The sequence below is a fragment of the Oryx dammah genome, unplaced genomic scaffold (assembly GCF_014754425.2).
Source record: "Oryx dammah isolate SB20612 unplaced genomic scaffold, SCBI_Odam_1.1 HiC_scaffold_29, whole genome shotgun sequence".
NCBI lineage: Eukaryota > Metazoa > Chordata > Mammalia > Artiodactyla > Bovidae > Oryx > Oryx dammah.
The window spans coordinates 42,253,885-42,272,960 of NW_024070213.1; the positions used below are offsets into that span (position 1 = coordinate 42,253,885).

Consider the following 19,076-nt stretch of genomic DNA (forward strand, 5'->3'; position numbering starts at 1 on the left):
ATATTTCAAAGGAAAAAGCCAATAAATAAGTATCTAATTAGATTATTTTAATGAAATCTCTACCTTTCACGGTACCACTCTCTGTCTGACTTTGTCCTCAATTTCTTTCTCTTCATCCCTATTTATTCTATCCTATCAATTCCCTCCTTACCCTATTATTTATTTTCCTCTGTCTTTCTCATTTCTCTTGTTTGTCTTTTCTCCTTTCCCACCTCAGTTTTTCTCCCTTAGAAAATCACATATAACACACACAAATACAGACACACACACAGTCCAAATAGTTTTGTTTATTTCATCTTTCCTTACCGGGATGAAGATGTAGGCTCAGTTGTTTGTCTTTGCACACGTGCATGTTTAATTAAATGTTCTTTTACAGCAGTTTGGACTTCGGCTGGGATATCAGGGGAAGTGTGGCTGATTTTTATTGCAGGCTCAATAACTTTTAGTGCTGGTTCTCCATTTTCTTTAATCTCTTTTTTCTCTTCAGTCTCAAAAACTTCAGTGGGAGCACTTGACATGCTCTGTGGAAGGGTGCTGACATTGGAAGTCATGGGTTTGCTCTTCCAGAAAGGCCAGCATAACTTCCAGAAGACAAAAAGTGAAACAACCAACAAGGCCAGGCCACAAAAGCTGACAACAACTGCTAACAGGCTGACTGAAATATCTGGAAAAAAATTACAATGTAGGAGAAATATTAAGTCATTGATAATGTATATAGTAGAGCAGTAATTGTGTGATAATGTGATATTATGGTTATTATTAATAGTATGCTGATTTAGAGTTTCAAAAATATACTTTTAAATACTTTTGTAAGGAGGAAATATTAATAATTATGTTTGTTCTCTATGTTTGCATCTCATTCCTGCCCTGGAAATAGGTTCATCTATACCATCGATGACATAGATGGGTGGGATGGGGGGAGGTGGGAAGGAGGTCCAAGAGAGAGAGGAAATATGTATATTTACATATTAATATGTTCATTCACTTCATTGAACAGAGGAAACTAACATAATATTGTAAAGCAATTATACTCCAACTATATATATAGTTGGAGTATAATATATATATATATTCAAAGGAAACAATTGAAAAATTTTATCCCAGGAAGTTTCCAGTTGTATACAAGAAAAGCATGATATATACATATTATTTCCAAGTATAGTACAAGGGGGTCCGAGAGTTCACAAAATGAAGGTTAGCTCCTTGCAACCTACCTTGAAGTCATGAAGCTTAACATGCTCTAAGACTGTATATAACAAGAAAGCCTTCTGTTGGCTTCATCTTTGATCTACAGATGCAACCTTCTTATTCTCTAAGCAGTAATAATGTTAAATATTTGTATAAGCTGCTTTCTGTGGTCTGTCTAAATGAGAATGTGTGCGTGCTAAGCAGCTTCAGCCATGTCTGACTTTTTGTGACCCTATGGATCATAGCTTGCCAGGCTCCTCTGTCCATAGGATTCTCCAGGCAAGAATACTGGAGTGAGTTGCCATGCCCTTCTCCAGGGAACCTTCCCAACCCAGGGATTGAACTCATGTCTCTTATGTCTCTTGCACTGGCAAGCAGCATCTTTACCACTAGCACCACCTGGGACACATTACTAATAGAGAATGAGTACACAATTAGTTGTATTTTCAAACTCCATGTGTGTGTGTGCACTCAGTCGCTCAGTTATGTTGGAGTCTTTGTGTCCCCATGGGCCCACCAGGCCTTTTTGTTCATGGAATTTTCCAGGAAAGAATACTGGAGCAGGTTGCCATTTCCTACTCCAAGGATCTTCCCAACCCAGGAATCAAACCAGCATGCATCTCTTGCACTTCCTGCTTTAGCAGGCAGATTCTTTACCACTGTGCTACCTGGGAAACCCCTCTTCAAACTCCATAGGTCCTTTCTAATAAGGTTGAGTGCTCCTAACTTCTGAAGTCCAAAATTGGTTAATAATTTGCTAAGGAATTTTAAAATATTCTTATTTTAAAATAATTACAAAATTAATATATGTGTAAAATAATTAAAAGGAATACAATAAAAAGTTAATAAGATTATATAAATAAATAAATGGGAGAGAAGTCACAAATCTCTCATGCAAAATCATGCCCAGGAGTTTATGTAGATACTCTGCCCTCAAGGAAGTGGAAAACAGCTCTCCACTCCTTAACTGTAGGATGTACAAAGTGACTTCCTCCTAATGAGTACTTCCTCCTACTGAGTACCTAATGAGTACCTTTTGTATGAAAAGGGGAAAAATGGTATAGTTTTACACAAGAGACATCTGAAAAATACAAACCTCATCCAGGTGATCAAGGGGAACATCAACAGTGACAAATCATGTCAATAGCCTTGATAATGATGTGATGAATATGGCACATTATCTCTGTGATCTTTCTCCCCAAATTAATAGCCCAGATCTAATCATGAAAAAAAATATGAAAATTTGAGTATAGGGACATTCTACAAAACACCTGACCAGTAGTCTTCAAAACCCAATGTTGTCAAAAAAAGAAAGTCTGAGAAACTGTCATACTGTCATAACTCAGAGAGACTAAGGAGACATGATAATTAAATGTGATATGGTAATCTAGATGGAATTATCCTAGATAGTCTCCTGGAATAAAAAATAAAGAACATTATGAAAAAGGAAATCTGAATAAAGTATGGACTTCAGTTAACAATGTATCAATACTAGTTCAGCAACTATAACCAAATACATTAGTATTTCACATACTAATGTAAAATGTTAATGATAGGAGCAGCTGAGTGTGGAGCAACTTTAAGTACATCGACAACAGTTTCAAAAAGTAAAATCCATTGAAACATGTTAAGAATATCCCTCTACCAATTTCCATTTTCACCTTCCTAAAATTACAAATGTTAGCAATCTGGTGCTGCAGCACTCTTAAAGTTTGGAAGACTAAATAGATATCCCACAAAGAATTTTTCTAGACTTAGATAACCATATACTTTATTTCATAACTTTGTTTAGCATCAGTGTCAAATATAAGTCTTAATTTCTTTTGTTTCTCTGTTTTAAATAAAAGATGTTAGGGATATAACATAGACTGAATTGTGTCTGTCCCTCCACCACCTCCAAATTCATATGTTAAAGTCCTAACACCCAGGACCTCAGAATATAACTATATTTGGAGATGGGCCTTTTGAATTAGTAATTAAGACAAAATGAGGTCATATGAATGAGCCCTAGTGCAATATATCTGAGGTCCTTATAAGAAGAGGAGATTAAGACAAAGAGAGTCATAGAAGGAAGACCATGTAAAGGCCCAAGGAGAAGGTAACCATCAAGAAGCCAATGGGGAGAGGACTCGGAAGAAATCTACCCTCCTGACAGCTTATCTCAGACTTCTACTTTTCAAAACTCTGAGGAGTAAGTTTCTGTTGTTTAAGTGACGCATTGTAGTACTTGGTTATGGAAGCCTTAGCAAACTAAAGAACAAATCTAATTTCTTTTAATCACCATTGTAAAACACCACTCCTCGAAAAGAACCAGTAACCTCAGTTTGGTGTGAATCTGTCCAGTCCAAGCACTAATAAATAAAAATATCTCTTAAGTAATCATAAAGTATAGAATTTTAAATATAGAATAAAATATAGAATTTCACTGGAGGAAGAAATGATAACCCACTCTAGTATTCTTGCCTAGAGAATCCCATGAACAGTATGAAAAGGCAAAAAGATATGATACCATAACATGAGCCCCCAAGATCAAAAGATGTCCAATATGCTACTGGGGAACAGCAGAGAACAATTACTAATAGCTCCAGAAAGAATGAAGTGGCAGGGCCACAGCAGAAATGATGCTCAGCTGTGGATGCACCTGGTGGTGAAAGTAAAGTCCAATGCTATAAAGAACAATATTGCATAGGAACCTGGAATGTTGGCCCAAGAATCAAGGTAAATTGGAAGTGGTCAAAAAGGAGATGGAAAGAGTGAACATTGATATCTTTGAAATCAGTGAACTGAAATGGACAGGAATGGGAAATTTTAATTCAGATGACCATTATATCTACTATTGTGGGCAAGAATTCCTTAGAAGAAATGGAGTAGCCCTCATAGTCAACAAAAGATTCTGAAATGCAGTACTTGGGTGCAAGCTCAGAGAGAATGATCTCAGTTCATTTCCAAGACAAATCATTTAATATCACAGTAATCCAAGTCTGTGCCCCAAATATTAATGGTGAAGAATTTGACGCTGACTGGTTATGAAGACCTACCACACCTTCTAGAACAAAAAGCAAAAGATGTCCTTTTCATTATATCAGACTGGAATGCAAAAGTCAAGAGATACCCAGAATAACCAGTAAGCTAGGCCTATGAGTATAAAATGACACAGGACAAAGTTTAACAGAGTTTTTCCAAGAGAACACACTGGTCATAGCAAACACCCTTTTCCAACATACCAAGAGACATGGACATCACCAAGTGGTCGATATGGAAATCAGATCAATTATGTTCTTTGCAGCTGAAAATGGAGAGCTATATACAGTCAGCTAAAACAAGACCTGGGATTTCTTTGGAAGGAATGATGCTAAAGCTGAAGCTCCAGTACTTTGGACACCTCATGCGAAGAGTTGACTCATTGGAAAAGACTCTGATGCTGGGAGGGATTGGGGGCAGGAGGAGAAGGGGACGACCCAGGATGAGATGGCTGGATGGCATCATGGACTCGATGGACGTGAGTCTGGGTGAGCTCCGGGAGATGGTGATGGACAGGGAGGCCTGGTGTGCTGCGATTCATGGGGTCACATAGAGTCGGACACGACTGAGCGACTGAACTGAACTGAAAACAAGACCTGTAGTTGGCCCAAATCATGAGCTCCTTATTATAAAATTCAAGCTTAAATGGAAGAATGTAAGGGAAACCACTAGATCATTCAGTGAAAATGTTAGTCATTCATGGTATGACCTAAGTCAAATCCCTTGTGATATACAGTGGAGGTAACAAAGAGATTCAAGGGAGTAGATCTGATAGAGTGCCTGAATAATGCAGAGATTTGTAACATTGTACAGGAGGCAGTGACCAAACTATTCCAGAGAAAAAGAAATGCAAGAAGACAAAGTGGTTGTCTGAGGAGGCTTTACAAATAGCTAAGGAAAGAATAGAAGTGAAGGGCAAAGGAGAAAGGGAAAGATATATCCAACTGAATGCAGAATTCCAGAAAATAACAAGGTGAGACAAGAAGGCCTTCTTAAATGAATGATTCAAAGAAATAGGGGGAAATAGTGGAATGGGAAAGATGAGAGGTCTCAAGAAAATTAGAGATATAAAGGGAATATTTCATACAAGAATGGGCACAATAAAGGAGAGAAATGGTAAGGACTTAATAGAAGCAGAAGATTAAGAAGAAATGGCAAGAATACTCAGAAAGGTGTTAATGACCCAGAGAAGTACTGTGGTTTGATCACTCATCTAAAGCCAGAAATCCTGGAGTGAGAAGTAAAGCGGGCCTTAGGAACCCTTACTATGAACAAAGTTAGTGGAGGTGATAGAATTCCAGCTGAGCTACTTAAAACCCTAAAAGATGTTGTTGCTGTTAAAGCACTATGAGTGTAGCACTTTTCCAAATTTGGAAAACTCGGCAGTGGCCATAGGGCTGGAAAAAGTCTGATTTCATTCCAGTCCTAAAGAAGGGTAATGTCAAAGAATATTCAAATTACTGCACAATTGCACACATCTCACACACTAGCAAAGTAATGCTCAAAATTCTCCAAGCCAGGCTTCAACAGTATGTGAACTGTGAAATTCCAGATGTTCAAACTGGATTTAGAAAGGCAGAAGAACCAGAGATCAAATTGCCAACATTTGTTGGATTGTGGAGAAAGCATTGGGGTTCCAGAAAAACATCTATTTCTGCTTCATTGACTAAAGGCTTTGACAACGTGGATCACAACGAACTGTGGAAAATTCTTAAAGATATGGGTATACCAGACCACCTTACCTGTCTCCTGAGAAACCCATATGCAGGTCAAGAAGCAACAGTTAGAACTGGACATGGAAAAACTCCATGTATTTGTGCATGCTATGTCGCATCAGTTGTGTCCGACTCTTTAAAACCCTATTGAAACTGTGGCCTGCCGGGCTCCTCTGCCCATGGGATTCTCCAGGCAAGAATACTGGAGTAGGTTGCCATGCCCTCCTGCAGGGGATCTGCCCAACCCAGGGATCAAATCTGTATCTCCTGGGGCTCCTGCATGCAGGCAGATTCTTTATACTGAGCCACCAGAGAAGCCCACATGTATGGAAAAACTGACCAGTTCAAAATTGGGAAAGGAATACAACAAAGCTGCACATTGTTAACTTTCTTATTTAACTTATATTCAGAGTACATCATAGAAAATACTAGGCTAGATGAATCACAAGCTGGAATTGAGATGTTTGGGAGAAATAACAACAACCTCAGATATGCAGATGATACCACTTTAATGGCAGAAAGTGAAGAGGAACTAAAGAACCTCTTGATGAAGGTGAAAAAGGAGAGTGAAAAAGCTGACTTAAAACTCATCATCAAAAAACTAGGTCCTATCACTTCATGGCAAATAGATAAGGGGAAATGTGGAAACAGGATCAGATTTCACTTTCTTGGGCTCCAAAATCAATGTGGATGGTGATTGTATCCATGATATTAAAAGACACTTGCTCCTTGGAAGAAAAGCTATGTCAAACCTAGACAGTGTATTAAAAAGCAGAGATATCACTTTGCTGACGACAATCTGTGTAGTCAAAGCTATGGTTTTTCCCGCAGTCATGTTTGGATGAGCTGGATCATAAGAGTTGGACCATGAGTGTTGGACCATAAAGGCTGATCACTGAAGAATTGATGCTTAAGACCTGCGGTGTTGGAGAAGACTCTGGAGAGTCCCTTGGGCAGCAAGAAGATCAAAACAGTCAGTTCTAAAGGAAATCCATCCTGAATATTCATTGGAAGGACTGATGCTGAAGCTGAAGCTGAAGCTCCAAAACCTTGGCCACCTGATGCAAAGAGCTGACTCATTGGAAAAGACACTGATGCTGAGAAAGACTGAGGGCAGGAGGAGAAGTGGGTGACAGAGGATGAGATGGTTGGATGGTATCACTGGCTCAGTGGACATGAGTTTAAGCACACTTAGGGAGATAGTGATGGACAGAGAACCCTAGTTTGCCTCAGTTCATGGTTTCTTGAAGAGTCAGACATGACTTAATGGCTGAACAACAACAACAATGGATATTTCAAAATAGAACCCAGACTCACTAACAAAATATCATGTAAGTTTACCAGTTCCTACAATTTCAGAGAAATATTATTTTACTTTTATTTTTATTGACCTGATAGGGAAATGATTGGTAGTTTTCAGTTCAGTTCAGTCGCTCAGTCGTGACCGACTCTTTGCGACCCCATGAATGGCAGCACGCCAGGCCTCCCTGTCCATCACCAACTCCCGGAGTTCACTCAGACTCGCGTCCATTGAGTCAGTGATGCCATCCAGCCATCTCATCCTCTGTCGTCCCCTTCTCCTCCTGCCCCCAATCCATCCCACCATCAGAGTCTTTTCCAATGAGTCAACTCTTTGCATGAGGTGGCCAAAGTACTGGAGCTTCAGCTTTAGCATCATTCCTTCCAAAGAAATCCCAGGGCTGATCTCCTTGAGAATGGACTGGTTGGATCTCCTTGCAGTCCAAGGGACTCTCAAGAGTCTTCTCCAACACCACAGTTCAAAAGTATCAATTCTTCAGTGTTCAGCCTTCTTCACAGTCCAACTTTCACATCCATACATGACCACTGGAAAAACCATAGCCTTGACTAGGTGGACCTTAGTTGGCAAAGTAATGTCTCTGCTTTTGAATATGCTATCTAGGTTGGTCATAACTTTTCTTCCAACGAGTAAGCATCTTTTAATTTCATGGCTGCAGTCACCATCTGCAGTGACTTTGGAGCCCCCAGAAATAAAATCTGAAACTGTTTCCACTGTTTCCCCATCTATTTCCCATGAAGTGATGAGACCAGATGCCATGATCTTCATTTTCTGAATGTTGAGCTTTAGGCCAACTTTTTCACTCTCCTCTTTCACTTTCATCAAGAGGCTTTTTAGTTCCTCTTCACTTTCTGCCATAAGGGTGGTGTCATCTGCATATCTGAGGTTATTGATATTTCTCCCAGCAATCTTGATTCCAGCTTGTGTTTCTTCCAGCCCAGCGTTTCTCATGATGTACTCTGCATATAAGTAAAATAAGCAGGGTGACAATATACAGCCTTGACATAGTCCTTTTCCTATTTGGAACCAGTCTGTTGTTCCACGTCCAGTTCTAACTGCTGCTTCCTGACCTGCATACAGATTTCTCAAGGAGATACCCCTCATCCAAGGTAAGGAGCAGCGGCTGTGCTTTGCTGGAGCAGCCGTGAAGAGATACCCCAAGCCCAAGGTAAGAGAAACCCAAGTAAGATGGTAGGTGTTGCAAGAGGGCATCAGAGGGCAGACACACTGAAACCATACTCACAGAAAACTAGTCAATCTAATCACACTAGGACCACAGCCTTGTCTAACTCAATAAAACTAAGCCATGCCCGCAGGGCAACCCAAGACGGGTGGGTCATGGTGGAGAAGTCTGACAGAATGTGGTCCACTGGAGAAGGGAATGGCAAACCACTTCACTATTCTTGCCTTGAGAACCCCATGAACAGTATGAAAACGCAAAAAATAGGCCACTGAAAGATGAACTCCCCCGATCGGTAGGTGCCCGATATGCTACTGGAGATCAGGGGAGAAATAACTCCAGAAAGAATGAAGGGATGAAGCGAAAGCAGAAACAATACCCAGCTGTGGATGTGACTGGTGATAGAAGCAAGGTCCGATGCTGTAAAGAGCAATATTGCATAGGAAACTGGAATGCCAGGTCCATGAATCAAGGCAAATTGGAAGTGATCAAACAAGAGATTGGTAGTTTTATCTTTCTGTAATTAGTGAGGTAAAATGGTTTTGGTTAATTCTCAATCTGTTGCTGATGCAAATCCATTCAGAAATTAAAATAATTCTGTTTTTATTGCTTCTTAATTATATGAATAAAAATTAATTTTAATATGCTATGATATACAGAAACTAATTTTTCCTTCATTTTTCAATTGAAGCTAAAGCTACATTGAGTATATTTTCTATCTATATTCCATTGGTGAGGAATGTGTGATCATATTTTATATTTTATAGTTTATTTTTAGCACTATAACTTGAGTAAAAGAGAAAAAATATAAAATCAATATGCTTCCTGATTATTAACCACAATTTTGAAATGAAGGAAGCCTATGATTTGCTTCATAATCTTCATACATTTTAAGCCCCATTTACATATTTTTTCTGGATATTTTAACCCAGTTAACTTCTCCAGTGGCTAAGTTCTCTTCAGTTGGAGCCAAAGCCAAGATATAAGGAGACTGCAGGACAATGCAGGGTAGGAGAAAGGACAGACAGTTTTCAGTCTATAACTGAAAATATCCCCCGTTTTTAGGTTCTTTTATCCAATTTCAACGTGTGTGTGGAAGGAGGTGTGATTCACAAACCACCACAATTTTCTGGATACCAACTGGGTGTTCTTAAAATTCAACTCTATTCTGATGTTTGACTACCTGGAGGTAGCATCAAATTCCACAGGTTAACCGCTCAGTCCCAACTCACTGTCCCTCTCCCTTCTGATGCCAGTAGCAAACACAGGTTGTCAGCTGTGGGATTCTGACCAACTGGCAAAAGATTGGAGGAGGTTCCCACCACCTACTCCTTAGGTTTGATTAATTTGCCAGACAAGCCTATAGAACTCAGGAGACTTGTTTATTTACCAGTTTATTAAAAGGAGATATAACTCAGGAATAGCCAGATTGAAGAGTTCATTGGGCAAAGTATTGAGAAAGCTCCCATGCCCTCTCAGAGCACACTGTTTTCAAATTTCTGCATGTTTAGCATAGAAGCTCTCAAACCCCATCCTTTAGGTTTTTTTTTTTTTTTTTAATCAATGAAGCATGCACATTTTTATTTTAAGAATTGTTTGGCACCAGGTTTTTTAGGAAAGTGTTTGCTAAGTATGATGACTAAGATCCATGCACTAATATCTGTGTACAAGCTTCTGATTTCCCACATGTCCTGTTGGCTACAAGGACAGAAAAGACATTGTTCTCTGGCGACAGATTAGGCTTTGGTGGAGCCAGTTTAAGGTCACTATTGGTAATAATCCCAAGGGCACAGGTATTACCTCAGTCATCAATTTAATAGATTACAAATGAACCCTTAGCACAAAGACAAGGAGAGAAGTCTCTTTCATTTCCAATGTCATGATAATCATTTCTGAAAATTCCAAAAATGATGTGGGCCACATGACTGTCAGAAATTGGCTTGTTTCTAGAGCCATTGCTGCAGCACTAAAATTGATGAGCAAATACAGAGGAAAACAGTGTCATTTAACCTGAAAGGGTTTTTATAGAGGCTTCATGATACTGGCATGGCTAAGTAAAAAAACTGGCCATTGGTTCAACCTCCAAATGATTCAACTTCCAGCCCTTTTCCCCTCCCAGAAGTTCAGCAGGGGTGAAACTAAAGTCCCAATCCTCTAATCACATGGTTGATCTTCTGGAAAACAGTACCCAAGCTTAGCTGTGATCCAAAAGTCATGTCACTAACCTAACAAGACACCTTTATGGCTCTCGTCACTAAAGTAATTCTAAGGTTTTGGGGAGCTGTGAGCCAGGAACTGTGGACAAAGACTATATATATATGCACACTATCACACCTCTCTTCTCACTATTCTTGGTCATGTATTTCATCCAAACCAAATCACTTTTGAAAGCAACAGCCTATACTATCAGTAATACCAGGATAGCAGGAATATAGTTATTAATTTATATATTATATTATTATGCAACTTAGATAAACTGTGCTCCTACCTCATTTTTTATATAGATTTATTTATTTATTTAAAATTTATTTAACTGGAAGTTTCCCCATTTATTTCCCATGAAGTGATGGGACCAGATCCCATGATCTTCGTTTTCTGAATGCTGAGCTTTAAGCCAACTTTTTCACTCTCCTCTTTCACTTTCATCAAGAGGCTTTTTAGTTCCTCTTCACTTTCTGCCATAAGGGTGGTGTCATCTGCATATCTGAGGTTATTGATATTTCTCCCGGCAATCTTCATTCCAGCTTGTGCTTCTTCCAGCCCAGTGTTTCTCATGATATAATCTGCGTATATTTAAATAAGCAGGGTGACAATATACAGCCTTGACGTACTCCTTTTCCTATTTGGAACCAGTCTGTTGTTCCATGTCCAGTTCTAACTGTTGCTTCCTGATCTGCATATAGGTTCCTCAAGAGGCAGGTCAGGTACTCTGGTATGCCCATCTCTTTCAGAATTCTCCACTGTTTATTGTGATCCTCACAGTCAAAGGCTTTGGCATAGTCAATAGAGCAGAAATAGATGTATTTCTGGAACTCTCTTGCTTTTTCCATGATCCAGCAGATGTTGGCATTTTGATCTCTGGTTCCTCTGCCCTTTCTAAAACCAGCTTGAACATCTGGAAGTTCACGGTTCACGTATTGCTGAAGCCTGGCTTGGAGAATTTTGAGCATTACATGGGAAATAGATGGGAAAACAGTGGAGTGTCAGACTTTATTTTTAGGGGGCTCCAAAATCACTGAAGATGGTGATTGCAGCCTTGAAATTAAAAGACGCTTACTCCTTGGAAGAAAAGTTATGCCCAACCTAGACAGCATATTGAAAAGCACAGACATTAGTTTGTCAACAAAGGTCTGTCTAGTCAAGGCTATGGTTTTTCCAGTGGTCATGTATGGATGTGAGAGTTGGACTGTGAAGAAAGCTGAGCACCGAAGAATTGATGCTTCTGAACTGTGGTGTTGAAGAAGACTCTTGAGGGTCCCTTGGATTGCAAGGAGATCCAACCAGTCCATTCTGAAGGAGATCAGCCCTGGGATTTCTTTGGAGGGAATGATGCTGAAGCTGAAACTCCAGTACTTTGGCCACCTCATGCAAAGAGTTGACTCATTCGAAAAGACTCTGATGCTGGGAGGGATTAGGGGCAGGATGAAAAGGGTATGACAGAGGATGAGATGGCTGGATGGCATCACCGACTCGATGGACGTGAGTCTGAGTGAACTCCAGGAGCTGGTGATGGACAGGGATGCCTGGCGTGCTGTGATTCATGGGGTCACAAAGAGTCGGACATGACTGAGCAACTGAACTGAACTGAACTGAACTAGAGGTTAATTACTTTACAATATTGAATTGGTTTTGCCATACATCAATATGAATCCGCCACAGGTATACACGTGTTCCCCATCCTGAACCCTCCTCCCCTCTTGCCTCCCCATACCATCCCTCTGGGTCGTCCCAGTGCATCTTCCCAGGTCACCTTAGCCAATCTGGGTCAAATTAAAACTTTGCATAACATTCCACAGTATCTTGTGATTTGACCCCTGGCTATTGACCCAACTTCATTCGTCTGCCACTCTATTGCCTATTCTCCTCCTCCAGGCCACATATTACTCTCTCACGATTTCTGTTCAGTCTATTTCAAGTGGTTCCATTGTCTTCTCCTATCTGTCTGCCTGGCAAATTTGTATTCATGCTTCAATAACCAGATCCAGGAGTATCTTTCCCTGAAGCTCTTTCTGTCTCCTCTGTTCCTAAAGGCTTTTAAAGCACACCCACCAGCACAGCACTAGTATTGTAACAGAAATAATTTTTTGGCCTATAATTTTTATCCTAAATGCTTGGGATACAATGGTTTCAAAACTTATTTTCTTTTGAATATTAGAAAGGTATTATGGTAAACATATCAGGAATAACATCTAGTAACCAAATACATTAAATAGATATACAATGAAATATATGAATTAGGCCCACTGAATGGGATCACTGAAGACCGTAAGCAACTTAAGGTCAATTTAGGTAAGATGTTGATGCCAAATTGGACAATTTACAAAATAATTTTCAGTTTTTTGAGGTTTGGAGGTTTCATAATTGTGGGTAAGGGATTGTGGATATGTGTTTATTTTGCTTCTCCAAGTATCCCAGCCTAAAAATAAACTCACTTCCTTTATTTACCTTTTTTAGTGTTTAGTATATATCATACAGTCAAAAAATATTTATGGAGCTTCTGAAAACATATTTGGGGAATTATCTCAAAAGATATGCCTATGTACTTCAAGACAGCTGGATAACTAAGAGTTGAGTGATATGAAAGGAATATGCAGAAATTCTTATACTAGGAAAATAGAATAATTATACTGTGAAATGATTTTGACCTGGGTTCAAATGTTAGCCCCACCACTGTGTGGCTTTGGGCAACTTGTTTAGACTTTAAGAATCTTAGTAAAATTGAGGAATTTATCTTTTTGTTTCATAGGAATGCTGTGAGTTTTATATAAGGTAATATATGTAAATTATTAATCATCATAGTTTGCAACAACTATGGGTAACAACAACATAGTAAGGGCAACAATGGGTTGTTACTATTATCAACTTTTTTTTTTTTCTTTAAACAAGAGTACCTAGGGGAAAGGAGGCATAGCTATGGAATGAATATGGATTGAATGGTGATTCACAGATTAGTAAGAAGAGAAACATCTTCCAATGCTATTTGGTACTAAAAGGAGTGAAGTTGTTTATATTAGAGACCAAAATTTCTAAGTAAAAATTATTTTTTCAAGAAGCTAATAAATAACATTCTATTTTCCTACCCAGTTGTGCTCAGAGAAACTGTTCAACCAGGTAGCAATTATAATAAAAGTGAGCATAAGCTTAGTTAGTTCAATCATTCCGTCATGTCCAATTCTTTGCAACCCCATGCACGCAAGGCCTCCTTGTCCATCACTAACTCCCAGAGTTTACCCAAACTCATGTCCATTGAGTCAGTGATGCCATCCAACTATCTCATTCTCTGTCATCCCCTTCTCCTCCCACCCTCAATCTTTCCCAGCATCAGGATCTTTTCAGATGAGTCAGCTCCTCACATCAGGTGGCCAAAGTATTGGAGTTTCAGCTTCAAAATCAGTCCTTCCAATGAACACCCAGGACTTATCTCCTTGCAGTCCAAGGGACTCTCAAGAGTCTTCTTCAACACCACAGTTCAAAAGAATCAACTCTTCTTAGGTCTATTAGAAAGTTGACTTGCTAACATATCACTTTGAATTAATTAGACTTTCAGATACAGCCAGAAGCCAGGCTGGACAACCACAAGTATTCTCCATGAGTACCTGACCCTATAAAATTTATTACATGAAGGAGTAGAGAATATCCATCAATGAAGAGGGAAACAGGTAAGTCATGTCTTAGGGATAGGGTAAGCTAAGATTCCATGATTATCTTATCTTGTAGCTTCTTCCATCCAGAAATGCAAAAGGAGGGGAAAGGGCTTTTCCCACAACAAGAAAAAGTGAAAGGAGTTATATTAATTAGAATTTCTTTGAGAAAAACAAAACTAAAATTATAAAAACAAGCTTATTGCATTATATATTTTTACATTGCTTATTATTGCAATTATGACAAATAAGAGTATTTCAAAAACAAAACCAAGAGTTTAATTATTAGGTCTTGATGACATTTTTTTCAACAAAATTTGTTAAACAAGATAAAGACTCTGACTATCAAGGGAGATTAAAAAAGATTAAGGGAGATTAAAAAAGATTAAGGGAGGATTTGTGAGAATTTGTAAAGTCATCAAAATGTTTTTTTTTTTTAATTTTAATGATTGTTTTTAAACATTTAACTATGACATAAAGGATGTTATGAGTTTGGACTTAGTTCAAATTGAAATATGTAGTCCCAGAAGCATTTTTATGTTAAGGTATGAAATGGTTAAATATGCATTTCATAAATAACACTCTGTCTGGGGAGAAAATAAAAGTGGAGACCAGATGAGAAGAGAAAACAGAGTTACCGATTAGAACAGTCATCCACATGAGAGATGAGAGTATTTCTGAACAAGGGTGGCTAGAATGGAAAACAGAGCACATTTTAGAGGTATTTGGCAAGGCAAGGAACTTGTGAAGAGTGTGAAGATTGAAGAAAAAGAATGTGATTCATTGGGAGACAAACAGGATGATGAAGTAAGGAAGACCATGACTTCAGCTATGTTGGGTTTGGACTATACATTAATAATAATACTCAACATGCAAGTAGAAATTTTGAGTAAGCTGTTGGTCATATATGACTACAACTGAAGATAAAATTGAAGGACTTCTTTAAACAGACGAATCTGAATCCATGACAAAGAAGGTAAAAGCTCCTCAACAGAATCCTGAAGACATCAATAATTAAAGAAAGAAAGAGAAATTTAAAGAACAAAGAGCCTGCATATAAGACTGAGAAAGAGTAGAAGACTTATGAAAAAAATGAGGTCAAGTTGCTTTCATAGAAGTTTGGAGAGTATTTATAAAGTGGTAAGTAGTATAAGAAGTTAAAATAAGTTCAATCAAAACTAAGGTAGATAAGTAAACATTAACTTAAACAAGTAAATCTGCAGTGAATTCAATAAGACTAGTGCAGCAGAGACTGTGTTAACCAGATGAATGTAGTTTAATGAATGAATGAGAGTGAGGATGTGAATTCTGTGAGTATAGATAGTTCTTTCAAGATATTGTATTTAGGAAAGAAGGAAAGAATCACTCGTGGAATTGATGTTTTTAATTAAAATGTGCAATATTTCAGCATGGTTTATAATTTGTGGGAAAATAGTACCAGATAAGGAGAGAAAGAAAATCAAGCAGAGTGAATAATTAACAATAAAGTCACATAAAAGGTGACAATGGATTGAATCTGAAGCAAAGATGAAAGAACTCTATCACTTCTTCCTTTTCAAGAAAAAGAGGATAGTTCTGAAATCAAATTTTATACATATAGGCAGGAATTCAAGAGAACTATTGTTTATAATTTTCTCTCCAAATAGGAGTTAGAGTCAACTGCCAGTTATTTGGGGATGTTGGAAAATAATTTGGAATATTTAAATACAGTGGGGAAATTCTGATATATGAACTTTAGAGAATAGGAGAAAATTGAATAGGAAAACATAGGACATCTGGTCAGAATTGAGGGTTCTTTTGCAACTGAAGACTAAGAGTGATACTAGCCTACCTGGTTTTAAAATCTAAATATTCAGGTTCTTTGGTGTAGGAATAGAGAAGCAGATGAATTTATCCATGAATGAGCATCTTCTATCCTCCCAGAAAAATGTAATAAACCTCAAAGGAGAAAGTGATTGCAATGATTAAATGATGTATCATAAACACGATGCAATATTTATTGACAGGACATTAACCTGGAGGTAGAAAATTGAATGGAGTTTCCAAATGCAAAAGAAGAAAGCATAGAGGCTTTTGGTTGGGGTTTGGAATATTTGGATTTATAATTCTAAAATAGTACTTTTAACATAATGACAAGCGTTTGGTCATGATCATGAAAGAAATGAAGTAAGGTGGAGACGAGATCACTGTAGGGAGATGAATATGAATGGTTTTCCTTCTCCACACAGACTTTGAAGTTACCCATTGTATAATGAATAAACTTGATGAGTAGCATCTGTGTAGCTCAAACTTTCAATGTCTCTGGATAATTAAAAATAATCCGTTATATACCATTCATCCAATTATATCTTGGTAAGAATTGAAGTTAATGAAATCTCAAAAATTAAATTAGGCTCAAAGATAATCAGGTTTAATATTGCACAAACCCTGATTTGATTACATACATATGCATAACTATTGCTTCTACCACTATGTGTCTACTTACTTCTCTGTCTGTCTGGCTGACTCTTCATCTCTGACTCATATGTAGCTATAAAGATCTTACTCTTATCATGCCTTAATATCTCAAAATAAAGTCAGAGAGTTCTGAAAAAAAAAAAAAAACCACTCTCATCAGAAAACATAATTAGCAAAAACATGCAAAGTCCTCATAAGCTTTTAATGAACCAGAATTTTGCTAATTTATAACATTTGCATGGTCTTAATTACTATAAATTGTAAATAACGTTAGGACTAAGTACATATTATCCATGCAGATGGCTACAATGATGCAGAAAATCATAGACCAATTGCTATTCTCTCGATTCCAATTACTACTGTACCACTTTTTTAAATTTAAAAATTCTAGTTCTTTAATTTCTCAAAATGTACAAATAAGTAACTTCTCAATTAATCAGAAATTATCATTTCTTTTTTTATATAATATTGTATTGGTTTTGCCATACATCAAAATGAATCCGCCACAGGTATACACGTGTTCCCATCCTGAACCTCCCTCCCTCCTCCCTCCCTGTACCATCCCTCTGGGTCGTCTCAGTGCACCAGCCCCAAGCACCCAGTATCATGTATCGAACCTGGACTGGCAATTTATTTCATATATAATATTATACATGTTTCAATGCCATTCTCCCAAATCATCCCACCCTCTCCCTCTCCCACAGAGTCCAAAAGACTGTTCTATACATCTGTGTCTCTTTTGCTGTCTTGCATACAGGGTTATCGTTACCATCTTTCTAAATTCCATATATATATTAGTATACTGTTGTTGGTGTTTTTCTTTCTGGCTTGCTTCACTCTGTATAATAGGTTCCAGTTTCATCCACCTCACTTGGTTGTCCTCATTGTCCATATAGTCAAAGCTATGGTTTTTCCAGTAGTCATGTATGGATGTGACAGTTGAACCACAAAGAAGGCTGAGCACCAAAGAACTGATGCTTTTGAACTGTGCTGGAGAAGACTCTTGAGAGTCGCTTGGATTGCAAGGAGAGCAAACCAGTCAATCCTAAAGGAAATCAGTCCTAAATATTCATTGGAAGGACTGATGCTGAAGCTGTTGAAAACTGACTCATTGGAAAAGACCCTGATTCTGGGAAAGATTGAGGGCAAGATAAGAAGAGGGTGACAGAGGATGAGATGGTTAGATGGCATCACTGACTCAATGGACATGAGTTTGAGCAAAGTCAGATATATACTGAAGGACAGGCAAGTCTGGTATGCTGCTGTTGATGGGGTTGCAAAGACTTGGACAAGACTTAGTGACTAAGCAACAACAACAATATGGTATTATTATTATAATGTCACATAATTCTGATTTCTACAACAAGGGACCAAACTAATAGTAACAAACAAAATAGAAGTTTATTTCTCCCTCATTTAATTTACTTGGTCCAGTATAAGCAAGTCAGGGTAAACACATCAGCTTAAGGTGTCTGGAATCCTGTTTTTTTTCCATGTTTTTGCTTTCCTACTCAAAGGTTTTTGCCTCTTCCTTAAGGTCCAAGATGCAAGCTTACATGTCTACATTCCAGACAGCTGGATGAAAAATAACAAGGGAGAAAGGAAGGTAATGGTGTGTCCTTTAACGTTAAGGGAAAAATCTAGAAGTAGTGCACATCACTGCTGTTAATATTCCGACAATCATAACTTAGTCATGCGATTGTACCAACCTATAAGGTATGCTAAAAAAAAGCTGTCCTTTTTAAAGTTTTTTTTTTTTTTTAATAATGCTGCCACATACCAAACTAAAAATAAAGGATTCTAATGCTGTGAAATAGAACGGCAAAATGAATACTAGGAAACAACTATTAGTCTCTTCCTCAACCATAAATCCAATACATAGTTAATCAACCTATTACTGTTGCAAAAATGCCTCTTAAAATTTCCATTTTAATTGTTATTGACTTTTGCCTTTTTCTTGAATTTCAGTAAGTGATAGGAACTTTATATCATTACCATATTTAATTGATTTATAAAATGCATATTTTTAGACATTTAGTTTTTGAAATCAGAATGTATCAGTATCAATGACCTGTTAAAAGTACTAGTAGTCATTAAGTAAGTGTGTCATAGTTTTCACTCTGTTTATGCTAAAGCAAATGTATCAGCATAAGAAGTCAAAGAATGAGTCTAAATGGCTTGGAAGAAAGTGTTGTGTTGAGAAAATAGTGAAACACACACATAACCTTCATAAGCCAAATTTTTGCTGGGTCAAATGAGTTGGGCAACATTGTCAGATTCAACATAACTTTACAGCTAGCTTTCAGTTCAGCTCAATTCAGTGACTCAGTCATGTC

At 37.9% G+C, this 19,076-nt stretch overlaps 1 protein-coding gene across 1 annotated transcript in view; it reads right to left on the minus strand.

Annotated features, from left to right (window-relative positions):
- The window catches only part of LOC120858548 (synaptotagmin-10-like), a 114,730-nt gene that overhangs the window by 78,506 nt on the left and 17,148 nt on the right, over positions 1-19,076 (minus strand). Inside the window, exon 2 of the mRNA XM_040234676.1 lies at positions 307-664. Within this exon, the coding sequence (XP_040090610.1) occupies positions 307-664 (358 nt within the window). The remainder of the gene's footprint in view (positions 1-306; positions 665-19,076) is intronic.